At 48.4% G+C, this 13,921-nt stretch overlaps 1 protein-coding gene and 1 long non-coding RNA gene across 2 annotated transcripts in view; one reads left to right on the top strand and one right to left on the bottom strand.

Annotated features, from left to right (window-relative positions):
• Positions 1–1,801, bottom strand: part of BMPR2 (bone morphogenetic protein receptor type 2) — a 112,833-nt gene extending 111,032 nt beyond the window's left edge. Inside the window, exon 1 of the mRNA XM_005144644.4 lies at positions 1,074–1,801. Coding sequence (XP_005144701.3) covers positions 1,074–1,149 — 76 coding nt within the window. The 5' untranslated portion in view covers positions 1,150–1,801. The remainder of the gene's footprint in view (positions 1–1,073) is intronic.
• A 500-nt stretch (positions 1,802–2,301) lies between these two features.
• LOC115945764 (uncharacterized) lies at positions 2,302–4,210 on the top strand. Its single transcript, XR_004080006.2, has 2 exons — positions 2,302–2,389; positions 2,750–4,210. It is a non-coding gene; the product is annotated as an uncharacterized lncRNA (long non-coding RNA).
• Positions 4,211–13,921: the final 9,711 nt, after the last annotated feature.

Here is a 13,921-nt window from a genome sequence, read left to right as displayed (position 1 = left end):
CACCAAGTATCTTCAACTTTGACAAATAATTCCAGTTTAAGACTTTCCTGAAATGTAACATGGAAACTGCCATCAGCTTGGTGGGTCATCTTAGCAAGATGCAGCAATTTTCTTACAAAGATTCATTTATGAATCATGCACGTTAGATTACAAAAATAACACTTAAAAAAAAGGGCAAGCACTGAAAATTAGATCCCGATTAGTAAAAACACCCCGAAGTCCTAAGAGTCTTCCAAAACTGCTGGGAAATGCACACTGCAAAGAGGAATCGGTATTAGTACCTAACAAAGCTGGGTAACACTCGGAAGGCTCTAACATGCTAATCTTGTCACCATGACAGAAAACCAAAGGATGCCAGACCAATACACATCTCTCCTGCAGTATCATAGCCAAACATCCTACATAGCTGACACTGAGCTTCCGAGCAAAATTAAAAATAGGCTAGAGTGTCCAAAAATATGAATAAGGGCGCTCTTAACATACATGCTTCCAACTTCTTTTTTAGAAAAAGAATACTCTTCAAGACCTTTCAACATTCCTCAACGCAGTCTTATATATCCCTGCTCTATACCTGCGATAGGAATACCCACATTTCTGCTTCAGATCCCTCTTCCAAGAAAAGGAAATGGTATAAAACTACAGCACATGTTTAAGGCCCCTAAGAGCACCGATGCTGATAAAATTAAAAATGGCTGTGCCCAAAGATCCCACAGCAAAACAGGCACAGTTCTGCTAACGATTAAAATATATATTAAAAACTCCTGCATTACCTTACAAAGGGCGAGGTATGCAAAACAAAAAGATGATATATTTTTCCAAAATTGAAATAAGTTCTTAGACAAGAGATGCAGATTTAGGCAAAGCATAAGTCTTGAATGCGGGTCATTTACACAATAAAGCAGGTTTTATTCTCTGAGACGCTTAACATATATCGGGATTTCAAAAACTTTATCGGGCTGGAATAGATGCACACCACTTTTTAAGGAGACCCAGATGTGCCCGAATACCAGCCGACCCCACCCCCATCTCCCTCTGCCAAAATGGCCAGTTCGTTACACCCACTGGCTACTTACCAGCCGCAGTGCTGAGCAGCAGGGTGGCACTGGAGAGCAGGAGCACCAGCACAAGGTGCTGCAGTGAGGCAGTCATACCTGGGGAAGCCGAGGTCCGAGGCAGGACGAGGGAAAAAAAATTAAAAGAAATAAAAGAAAAGGGGGGTGGGAACCCGACGAGAGGAATTTCCTCCTTCTTTCGCACAGCCTTCCTCAACTCTCTCCGTTTACAATCCCGTCTGGAAAGGCAAATGGCAGATAAGAGGAGCCGTCTCCGCTCTTACTCCATTACACTCGCCTGCCTTCATGCCTGGGGAGTCGGCACGGCTCCGTGGACCCAGGGGAAGCGCCTGCTCCTGCCTCCCAGCCCCGAGGCATGTCCCCCCGCCGGGGAACGGCGGCACGCTCCCGACCGAGCTGGGAACCAGGCTTATTTCCCACGCAGCTTCACGATATCGAAGAAACAGCCCGGTTGAGGAGGAAACATATCCAGACGCGAGCCCGCGTCTACAGCAGTGTCAGTCAGAGCAGCCCCCGCCGGCTGCCCGGGGCACGGTCACCACAGGCTCTACGGGCTCAGAGCAAAGCCGCGTCCCATCCCGTTAAAGGTCTCTGTCTTCTCGCCGCCCCTGCTCACTGCCTCACGCTCCCGGGAAGGCGGCGGCAATCCCCTCAGTCCCTCCGAGGCGAGGCGCGACCGGCTCCGCTCTCACGGCGAGTGCTGCGGCCGCCTCCCGGCCCATCTGCCTCCCGCGCCTGGCGGGCTCCACCGCGCGCCCCCCGCCACAGAAACGACGCCACCGCCGGTCACCCCGACAGAGGTGGGGCCGGAACGCGGGGCTGCGGGAGCGAGGCCCCTCCTCGGCGGCTCCAGCTGCGAGGGCACCCGGCTGCCCTCCGCGGGCGAGAGCGCGGCCGAGGCCCTTCCCCGCGGCGGGGGACGGCGTTCCCGCTCCTCCGCCTCCCTCCCCGAGTTTCCACAGCGCCAGGCAGCCCCCGGCCTAGCCCGGCCTCCTCTAACCCCTCAAGTCTCCGCTCGTCCGAGGAAAGGCTCAGCCCCTCCGCGCTGCCAGCTCCGCGCCGCTCCGCCTCCTTCCCCTGCCCGCCGCCGGCTGCGGGCGGGTGCCGAGGGCCGGAGGTCCCCTCCCGCCGGCCCGCCCCAACAGCACCAGCGGCCCCGCCGGCTCCAGACACAAAAGGGAGTCGCTCCAACCGCCCGCCCGGCCCGCCGCGCCCCCCGCCGGGCAGGCCCCGCCCCGCCGCCGCCGTCACATGGAGGGGCCGGGCAGCGCCCGCCCCCTGCCGCCGCGCCCCTGACCATAGAGGTGGGCCTCCAGGTAGGTAGAGTGGGGCCCTCGTGGACAGAAGGGCTGCAGAGGGGGGGCGGTGGGGCCACCCGACCCGATCCGCCATGTTGTGGGAGGGGGCGGCAGGCCGGGGCCTGCTGGGCCCGGCCGGTGTCGGTAGGGCAAAGGGCACCGACACGAGTAGGAGAGCCGAAGGCCCGGTCTCCCTCCGTCTGGCACGAGTGAACGCTCCCGACAGTCCTTCCCGGGAAGGCCGCGGGCGGCCACCCCCGGGCAGCCTGCGGGATAAACGTCTGAGCCTGTCAGCAGGGAATTGTGAGCTCCAGCATCACAAAACCGCCTTTAACCAAAACGAAAAGGCAAAAAAACCAACAAAACGGTGCCTTGCAGGCCCTGAGACTGCATCTCCTTTGAACACCGTGGCCTTCGTTTCCGAAACCCCAAAGCTGCTGCCTTGACCACTCCCAAGTGATGACGGAATGGTTTGGGCTGGAAGGCACCTTTGAAGACCTCTTAATTCCAGCCCCGTGCCACCGGCATGGACACCTTCCACTAGACCAGGTTGTTCCAAGCCCCGTGCTGACTGGCCCTGCTGGCATCATCCCTTCTGAGCTCCACTACAAGCACTGGTGATAATCCCTGCTCCTCACTGCACCCAGGCAAGTCTCCCCAACTCATACAGCTCTGCCTGACTCTTCCAACCAAATTTGCTTCTTAAAGAGATTCTATGATTTTAAAACAAAGATAAAGCTATCCTGCTGAGCAGTTCCTATGCTTTAACCTTTGCTATATTGCACAGGACCAAAGAGAGAATTGAAGCTAGCAGCTGACTGGCTGATTGAAGAGCTGTGACTGGTATGGAGTGTCTGATGTTCTGGCCTAGCAAGGCTCTTTCAAACAAGTTTTACTGGGTGTAGCATAGAAAGAGCTTCTTAACAACATCCTGCACACAAGAAGGTACCTTCCTATTCTGCCTTCTCCATAGGGTCAGTTATGGGAAATGCTTCCCTGTGCCTGAATTGCCACACCATTTTCAAGAGTGGGGTACAAGGAACACAAATCCAAAAATCCAGTTCCACACCTCAGAATATTAAAAGCCATTACATAAAATGGTGTAGTTGCAAATCTGAGTTATGATTTCAATGATAATAAAAGGTTTCTGCATAACTCCATTCCTCTTTACAAGCCATAACAGGTAAAACAGATGTAATGTGATTCTTGCATCAATAGAGTTATTAAATCCCAATAGGTTTTTTTTATCATAGTGATGCTTTACCTGGAGACACAGTTTGACATTCCTGGGGTCAAGCTGAGTTTATGTGCCTGATTGTTATAAAATGCTTTAAGAGTTTGTTACAGTATCTTTACATCCATTCTGTGCAGATCTAATGTAATTATTGGTGAGAGATAATAAAATATAGAATCTGAGATTGTAGTTTGTATTGCCCCTTTCCAGCACTGCAACCACATGTTAACCACAGTATCCTTCCTGTTGTTTGTGGAATGGAAACGGTCAAAAAATAACCTTTAAAAGAGAAAAAATAAGCACAATGAACAACAAACAATAGTTTACCTCCAAGAGAGGAAATAAACCCCAACACTGAGTATTTTGTGTGGGCCCAAAATCTGGTGTTCTTCTCTGGTTCAGCAAAGACACCGAACTATGCAACTTCTGCCGAGCCCTACCTACCAAGAAAGGAAGTGAGATCTACTTTGCTCACAGAAAACAAGAGCCTAGCTGTGTGGGTTGCATGGCACTTTCACTGTTTAGATGGTAAAAGAAAATTACTGTAATTGTTTATGACGTGTATCAAAACCTGCTAAGCCTGAAGTAAATGACAGAAGTCTCACTTGTTTTAATGGTTCTAGTTTTGGCTCATTTGTTAATACTGGGAGTTCTTCTCCACAAAAAAATTGTACAAACCAGAAATTCTGCCTTAAAATACATAGGCTGGGTTTTTTTCTCTCTGTCTGCAAACTGGAGTGTATTTTTGTTCTGTGATTTCCTAGAAAGGAGGAACAGGACATGCCATTTTTATACAATTATTTCCCCTCAGTTTCACAAAAACACAGACCCTGATGAAGAAAACACCCTTGTGAAGGCCATAGGTCTGTGGAATTGCTTTGCCTGAGCTTGGGCTGATCTCCCAGTCTCGCAGTCACAGCAGTTTGCGAGAGTTTCTCCTCCTTCCCTATTTTGAGCTTTGTAACTCAAAGCCTTCAAGGGCCAGTGTGTGACTGCAAAGGGCTCCTGAACACACATAGGTGCCAGGTTGCAGAGCCGGAGCTGCTGCATCCCTGTTTCTCTGGAGCTGCAGGGCCCAGGAGGAGCTGACCCTCGCTTCACCACACAGATGTAAGGAAGTAATCGCTGCTGTCTAAGCACAGGAGCAGCTTCCTTTTCCCACGGTGGTGGGAGGAAACCAGACATCTAAACTGTCACATTCAGACTCAGTCATTGTTATGTGCTTGGACAAGAACATGTTTATAATTCTTTCTGTCATATTGTTTTAGCTGTAAGCTAGGATTTCACTAGCCTAATATTTAGCAATGTCAAGTAAGACTATTTCAAGTAAGAAAAATACTCAGGATCATGAAAACTTGAAGAGCTGCACTAGAGTAAATGTGGCACTGGTTCAGGTAAGGGTAGGGGAGAGATGAGAAAACCTGTAGAATCAGGGATTGTAGGCCTCCAAGGATGCTGGAGAAGGACTCTTCATCACGGTAGTGGATTTCAATTTAAACAGGGGAAATTTAGATTGGCTATGAGGAAGAAGTTCTTTACTGTGAGGGTGGTGAGGCACTGGAATGGGTTGCCCAAAGAAGTAGTAAATGCTCCATCCCTGGTAGTATTCAAGGCCAGGCTGGACAGAGCCTTGGATGACATGGTTTAGTGTAAGGCATCCCTGCTGTGGTGGTTTAAAACCAAACTGTACAGCTCGATCACTCACTCCCCCCCCTGCTCCCCCAACTCCCAGAGAGTTAGGAAGGAGAATCCAAAGAATGTAGCCCCCACGGGTTGAGATAAGCACAGTTTAATAACTAATGTATAACACAAATCACTACTGCTACCACTAATAATAGTAACAATGATAAAGCCAATAACAAGTGAAGAGAATACAACACCTCACCAGCCACCGACCCATAACTCACCCCACCCTGCCTGACCGAGCACTGACCGATACCTCCTCCATCTCCCCAGAGCTCCAGCCCTTCTGGATAACTCCCGGTTACCTCCTGGGTATGACGTGCTATGGTATGGAATACCTCTTTGGCTAGCCTGGGTCAGGTGTCCTGTCTCTGCCTCTTCCCAGCTTCCCCTCCTCCCTGGCAGAGCATGAGCTCAGAAAAGGCCTTGGACAAACCAAACATTTGAGCAGTAACTCAAAACATACTTGCTATCAGCAACTGTTCTCAGCCCGAAAGTCAAAACACAGCACTGCACCAGCTACCAAGAAGGAGAAAAAATGACTGCTACTGCTGAACCCAGGACACCTGCCCATAGCAGTCGGTTTGGAACTGGATGATCTTAAGGTACTTTCCAACCCAGACCATTCTATGATTCTATTACCAAATTTTAAAATATTCTGGCTGAAGCACTGCACTTCCACCAGGAAGAGCTTCATGCAGTGAAACAACAAAACTGAACTCAATGAAGACAAAACTGTTAAAAGTAGAATGAAGAGAGAAGACTTTACAGAGTTGATGCTCTTTTGCAGCTGTGTTACCTGTTGTCACAGCCGGGCAGGGGCAAGGCTGGGCCAGGAGGACAGTCATGGGGAAGGGGCAAGGAGGAGGACAGTGACAGACGAGCCGGGGTATGGTGGTGCAAGCACCCAAGATATGAGTCTGATGTGCACCAAGTCCATGTCAAGGCACATGTGTCTTGCTCTTGCGTGAGGGAGCTTGGAACAACAATAGCCACGTGCAGCACACAGTGTGCCTAAGCGAGACACTGAGATGAGAAATAAGGCTGATAGACATCTGAGATGTTTCCTGCTGTCAGTCATACTGATGCAGACGCAAACATATTGATACCACTTGCAAATTCAACTCTGTACATAAGTGAGATTATTCTTGTTAGCATCTCCTTTAAACAACATGCATCTTTGTTTTTAATTAGCTGAAATATGGAAAACTCTTTTCATGCTTCCAAGAGAGTGTTCCAGTGAGTGGAAAATAAAATCAACAAAGGAGGAAGATGACCAAAATGAACTACCAAACAATAGCTTTAGCCCTGTTTCTCTTTAGAAAATGCAGTGTTCGGGCACTTTAAGAAGATTTCTCAGGATAGGTTCACTGTTATCCAAGAGTTTTTCAGCGCTGATGCAACATAGCCATTATCATCGTTAGGGCTCAGGGGACTGCTCTTTTTGACAGGGCCTTTCATGAAGTTAACAAATCAGTTTAAAACAAGCCATAAATTATATTTGGCTGCCCATCAGCTTGGCCAGAGTGTTCTCCCAGCGCTCTCACAGCACCAGAAAAAGAGGATAATAACATGGCCTGATGTTTAGCTTTTAGGGGATATTTTGTTCCCAGTTTAAAAACAAAGCATCTCCATAGCATTAACTTTGATGCATAAACATATGTTAGAACAGCAATCAAGATGTTTGCAGACTTTCCTACAAATAAATGCACCCATTCTGTATCTTAAGTAACAGCTTAATAAATAATGGATTTGGTACAGGTCTCTACTGCAAATGCTTGCCACTCATTGCTAAATTAGGGAGCTGTCAGCAAGATCATCTCCCCAGTCTCACCTCCTGTAACAGTGCATGGAGAGAAAGGTGGTTTCTGATTGCCTTATCCAAGCCTTATATAGCTCTCTAGATTATTATTAACAACTTGAAATGCAGCCAGAACGAACTGAAAAGACAATCCTGTCTACTTACAGTCTGCTGAGTTAGCAGCTAACGCTTCAGCCAGTGCAGCCAAACAAGTAATCACATGCAGATGTCGTTACCCTCGGAAGTATTCAGTTACTTATTTTATATAGATTTTCCCATCAGTGTCCAATCTGGAGTGTTGCACAGAGACATTAACACACACCTGTAAGTCCCCTTGGAGTCAGAGATCAGGATAGTGAGGGTGGCTGTGGAAAGACCATAATTACAGGGAAGTGTGCACATGGTACACAGGAAGAAAGATGGTAAATCCTCCAGGGACTTTGGAAGCAATCTGCACCCAGAAGTACCTTTCTTCAGTATGGACATGTTTCCTTGGGAATAGGGAAAGACACCGTGCCCTTCAGAGCCTTCCCACAACCTACCACCATCACTTTCACCTTGTCTGAATTACTGTCAGTTTTCGGTCCTTTTCCAGTGTTTGGTTTCATCTTGCGAAAACAGATTCTGCAAAAGAAGGACAAAGAGACACCAAACTGTGACTGAAGCCCTGGAAGAGTCCTTTGTGGTGGAAAGTCAGTTCCTTTCTGTTCTTCTGACAGACAGGAAAAGCATTATGTACGGCATCAGGTCAGTCTGCCCTGCCAACATGCAAGACTGGCAATACCTCCTGTGGCATCACATACCAGAGCAAGCTCTCACGCTCCTATTTCTACCAACAGCCTTAAGGAAACAGTAAATTGAATTCCCTGCCTCAGAGGGAATTCTTTTCTCCTTTAGTCCAGTTAAATAATCTGTGCCAGACATTACTTTTGGCCTTTAGACTCATGAAAGTCCATCTGAGGGCTGTTATCACTTCATTTTTCTTTGTCTCTGAAGCACAGAAAAGAGCACGACTGTCAAGCCTTCGAAAAAACATCAACATTTGTGAGTATGAGCTAGTAAGTGTTTTCAGACCTGGGATTTTCCAACTCTGCCATGTTGCTGTGTCGTCTTCTGCAAGGTGAACTGTACTTTGCAATGAAGTAATGACAGTCCTTGACATGCTTATGCTATATCAAAAGAGAAGTTTTGTGGCAGCGGCTTACCTTTAGATGGGAGACTTTTAATTCATTTAATGCAAAAATTAAATGCACTGCTTCTGTGGCAGTCCCTAGATAGATTTGTTTTGATATTAAACTTCTTTTCTTTTGTGCCGGTCTCACATTTCCTCATTTTGGTATAGTGAGTGGTTTCCTATGGAAAGCCCATAACTGCATGATCAAAGATGTGAGGGTCAAGCCTGGAAATGGATGCAGGGGAGTGTGGGACAGATAAGCATTCAGTACTCATAGAAACACAGAACATTTTGGGTTGGATGAGGCCTTGAAGACCATCCAGTTCCAACCCCACTGCCATTGGCAGGGACAGCTTCCACTAGACCAGGCTGCTATCCAAAGCCCTATCCAACCTGGCCCTCTCAGGGAGCAGGAAGAGTAAGGTGCACACTGTGAGATAAACACACAAAGGGAATATTTTGTATCTAAAAGGGTTTACAGTGAAATAGTTAACAGACATTTTTACATTTCATAATACATGATATTTCCCTGTGATAATGAACTACCAACGTTTGTAGCAGTCACTGTCTTGTTTTAGAGATAACACTGCTTAGTCTGTGAAAACCTTATCTGCATTTTGGGGGTGGAGGTGAGAGAAACTTTCAAGCTAGCTCTGAGGAGCACCTCCCACTTTGAATTAAGTCTGAAATCATATGTTAAAGGCCACTTACAGCTTGCCTGAATCTTTTGGCTTGTTCATCACTACATAAAATGGGAAATTTGCTGCAGGGTGTTTATCAGCTCAAAACATCACTTATTCATTAAATCCAACAATGGACTTAGTCAGAAATAGAAATGTAATGAACTGTGTTGGAATCATATTCTGGTCCATGGCAGAGGAGTATGTCATTGCACAGACCTGCAGGGTTTCATTCCTGAGAGCTACCTGAGCCTTCTCACACAGGCAGCTGGGAACAGAGCTCCTAGAATCGCCAACACTCTCCACCTACTCATACCTTCCTTTTCCTTCTGTTTTTGAATGGGTTTTTTTTACCCTGTTGTTGTTTGGGGTATATTTTAATCACTCACTTCACTAGCTTGTTGGCAGTGCAAGCCCAGTTGGTTTTCAAAGCCACCTTTTTCTCTGTTCTTTAATTTCTCACAGATGATTAGACCTAAAAATATTTCTCCAATTGGCTCAATACTTCTAGCAGGAAGCTAATAAAAATGAAAACAAAATGAAAGCCTCTGATAAAGCCTTGGTGGACCTGCACTCAGTTTGCCATGGTGGAGGTCTGGAGGAAGCAGCCTCTGTGTGCGCTCATTGCTAACCATCTTTGAACTTCACACCAGTGTGACAAATGCCAGGTGTTCATCCAAAGGAGAGAATCAGTGTCTACAAAATGCAGGCATTACTTGTTACTTTAAAAGACAAATTTCAATGGCCAACCAGCCATGCATTTAACTGCTCCCCAAACATCCTGAGTGGTGGCAGCAGTGGCACCATTTGCCCCTGGGTGACACCAGGCCTTGGAGGTGGGAAGTCTCAGTGTTATTCCACTCCCCTGAGAACACATCGTATACCTTGAATGGCTCTGACATCTTTGTTGCTGCCTGCCAAGCCTGCATGGCTGGTGGGGACAAGGGCACAGTCAGGGTTGCATTTGTCTCCTACCTTTTTTCAACCTTTTTTTGGCAGCTCCTTTACAGCTGTGGTTCTCCTCTGAGACTGCTGCTTTGGGCAGTTGTTCAGCATAACAAGGTACATATCCCCTTCTCTGCATGTCTTTCAGCAGGGGCAGTGCAACCCTCAGCCTTTGCTGTTACCTGGCTCCTTGGTTTCTCCCTGTTTCCTTTTCAAGGAGTCAACAGCAGTGTCAAGGGAAAAGCTTTGTTCAGGCTTCTTACAAAGTTCCCCTTTACAATGAGAGAGGATGCACCAAATATGAACCAAACAGCAGAGCTTCTTCACCTTTTGTCTTCTCTTGCAAAGGCAAGAGACAGTAGGAACAGAGTTAGACCTGAAGCATCTTTTAACTTTGGGCTTGCTGACACTGCAAGCACGATGGCAGAGGTCTGATCTCTCTCGGACCCGTCGCTCCCAGAGGAAGGTGCTGCTCAACATTCTTCTCCTGCATGGATCCAGCTTCAGGAACATCACCTGGAGAAAGATAAAATGATTACCTTTTCCTAACCAAACAGGAGATTCCTCTCCCTTATGCTGCTGCCTCTAACACGACATCTGGTGCCTGACAATTTTGAAACTTATTTCTGTCTGTGAAAAATGTTCCTTTAGACCAAGAAATGAGTCAGTATTTCTGCACGGCCTGCTTGCCTCTCATGGATCCATTTGGAAACATAAGCCCAGCTAACTGCTTCCCTGTAACATCATCAGAAATCCTCTTGTTGAAGTGTTTCAGACAAGACCACCAACTCCAGCCACTGGCAGCAATACTAAGCTGCGCAGGCACATAGTAAGCAATGAGGGCACGGTTGCTCCCTTCACCCCAGATGAGCTGTGGACATTGGAAATTGCAGCGGTCTAAAAAGCTTTGATTCACAAAGGAGAACCAGAGCACAAAATGGGCTGTACAAACCTTGCGTATGTGGCTTGGGGGTCACAGGCAGCCCTCGGTCTCTGTGAAACAATCTCTGCTAGAAGTTTTACATTCAAAGGCGCAGACATAAGTGAGAATGGAGGGACAAGTGGCAGAGACTGCTAAAGGGAAAACTGCCCTTTGTTTCCATAGCAAAGCGTTTGTAGTTTTTCTACAGATGAAAGTTCACCCAGAGCAGGAGGGACAATCACACAGAAGGAAATGCCACACGAGGTACTTTATGTTTCATAAGTCTGAAGGAATTTTTCCCTTTCACCCCCCCATTTGACACAAAATACTTGCCATGTTTTGCATGTTGCTTTTCCCCTCCCTGCCTCTCAAAATCAGCATCTGAGCAGGGCTTCTCCTCTCTAACATTGTTTTCACTTTCACTTTTGTATTCATTTACTTGAACCATCCCCTCAACCTTGTTGAGGTTTCACTTAGCAAAAGTGTCCTGGGTTCAGCAAAGGAAAAACCATCCCCCCATACCTCTGCCCCCATGTTGCTGAAGCTCTCACATTCGCAGTGGAAGGGGTGTGAAGTGCGGGCAGGCAGAAGCACAGACACAGAAGTAAATGTGACACAGAAAGAGGAGGAAAGTTGGAGGTAGGAAAGAGGGGAGCTAGGGAAGGAAAGGAGGAGGTCAGAAGTTACAGGAGAGGGTTAAGCAAGTCAGAATTTGCATTTACTGACTTAATAAAAAGGGGATGCTAAACTCAGATCTTTAATATCTGTGACCAAACCTCCCTGTGGGTTATCATTTTACTGGGAGACAGGTATTTGTACAGTAGTAGAGTCGCTGTGAGACACTGTTCCCACCAGTGCTCCCATCAGAGACATAAGCAAATGGGAGTAGAGCAGGAATCCCACAATTTTGCCTTAACAAGAAGGTGCTGGTCTGCCATCCTGGGTGTCCTCCTGAGGGATCTCCCATCTGTGCCTGCAAAGGGAAATCAGAGTAGCAATAGCGAACAGTAGACCTTTCAAATGACCTGGGATATGAGGCTGTCATTGCAGCTATCTGTCTGGAAGGGCTGAAGATAGGGCATGCCACAGAGGTGTAGGATGGAGAAAGCAGCAGGGAGGACAGCATGCAGATGTGACCTGCTGGCAGCACTCATCCCCCAACTCTCTCTGGCCACCGTGCAATCCCCACTCCAGTGTCCATGAGCCCCCTTGAAGCAGACCCCATCCTCCCCTCCTCTGATCCCAGCCCACCTCTCTCAGAGCCTTCACCCTGCCCAGCAACTTCCACAGCCCCCTTGCAATGGTTTCCGGCTCACCTTCACCCCGAGGCAGCAGCCTGTGCTAAGGGTGATGAGCCCTCAGCTTCCCCCCAGGGTCATGTCCATGTGCACGCTCCTCGGGCAAGGTGCAGGCTCACAGGGCACACGCTGCCTTTGGCCACCCCAGCATGCAGAAAACATGAGCACCTCTAAGCCCTCCCAGCCATTTCGTCACACCCTGAATGGAGCAGTGCTGGGCCAGGGCTCCCTGCCCACCCAGAAGGATAGGGCACAGCTGGGCAGAGGGCTGCTGACCACGAGGCCCTGCTTCAAATACCCCCAAAATCTGGACTGCCGAGTGCGGGCACCTGCAACTGCTGCAGAGCCAGGGCTGGGCTTCACCTCCCTCCATCCCACAACTGCCTTGCTCTTTCGACCCAGTCCCAACAGATACACAGTGAGGGGACAGGGGGGTGGCAGCAGCTTTGTGTGGGGGACAGAGGACTCCTATGGCCAGCCACATTGACATCACTGCACTCATGGACTGGAAAAGGCTCAGAGGTTTCTCACTGCCTGCCTGCAGGAGCAGGTCCCCAGGGGCAAGCTGGCAGATGTTCCTCAGCTCAGGAGTTCAAAACAAGTCCCCTGTTTCTCCTAACTTAGCCAAAAGCTGTAAAGCAGATTGCTCCTGCCCTCCGCGAGTGTTCAGACCTCCCCTGCGTGTTTTGTTGATGGGATCTCTCACCCCCATTGAGGAGATAGGGGTGTTTCTTAATCACGTTCTGCCTTGCTACCAGAAGAGCTTTTGACCTTGTCCTGTCTTCTTTCTGGTGTTTGGCAAATACTTATCAGCACTCGCAGTGACCTCCAGCCAGCTGGGCAGAAAGCTTTGGAGCCAAACATACGCACAAATGATTCCAGGGGCAGCTGTTGCTACTGTATTATCTCCTCCTGTGGTTTCTACACATACACACGGTTAATAAGCACTGCAGTTTGCAGGCCCTTTTCCTATAGCTCACCAAGGAGCATCTGCTTTCAACTTGGGGCCATTAACCCCATCTCAGCAATGGAAACTTTCTATCTGGTATTAGGCTGTGTTGCCCACATGGATGCAATGGAGCCCAAGAGCGCCAAGTCACAGATCACAGACCTGCACCTTTAGCCCAGAAGGCCACCATTTAATTACACTTCCTAAATGAAGTGGAACAGAGGCTGCTCTGTACATACCCAAACATAGCAGCCCCTCTCCTCAGCTCCCCTGGCCTCCCACAGCTCGGCCGTGAGGTGTTTTTTCACACTGGTGTGCAGAGGGCCAAGCCTGATCAGGGTTCAGTCAACCCAAAGAGCAGCAATGACTCGCTCCCAAAAAATGAGACTATTATGGCTAGAGACTATTATGAAAGCCTGTGTGAAGCTGAGAGCAGATGTGTGCTCGGCTCAGATGTGTGCTCGGCTCAGATGTGTGCTCGGCTCACTCCAGCCATTGCTTAGAGCAAAGCCCTGCTTGGGTTTTATGTTTTCTTAAACAACAGAGGACTGACAGGAATTGGGCCTTGTCTGTAACAAGAAAGATTTCCTGATGCTTTCCTGCCCTGCCATTACAGACGTGTGGCTGGGCTGGGAACTCACTGCCACTGAGAGTGGGCACAGCAGCTTTCAGAGGGTGGATGGAAGGAGCCCTTACACGACAGGATGGAAGTGAATGGAGATGCCATCCCATTTAAGTTGAGCTCCAAGAATCATCTTGCTGTCATCGGGACTTTGTTAATTCTATCAGCAGGATGCACTGTACCACCCCTGGAAATCAGAGTGATCGCATGGCTACCATCAGTCTTTGCCTTTACAGCAAACC

Source organism: Melopsittacus undulatus, chromosome 8 (genome assembly GCF_012275295.1).
Source record: "Melopsittacus undulatus isolate bMelUnd1 chromosome 8, bMelUnd1.mat.Z, whole genome shotgun sequence".
NCBI lineage: Eukaryota > Metazoa > Chordata > Aves > Psittaciformes > Psittaculidae > Melopsittacus > Melopsittacus undulatus.
The sequence above is the reverse complement of the archived record's forward strand: the minus strand, read 5'-3'. Positions and strand labels throughout refer to the sequence as shown.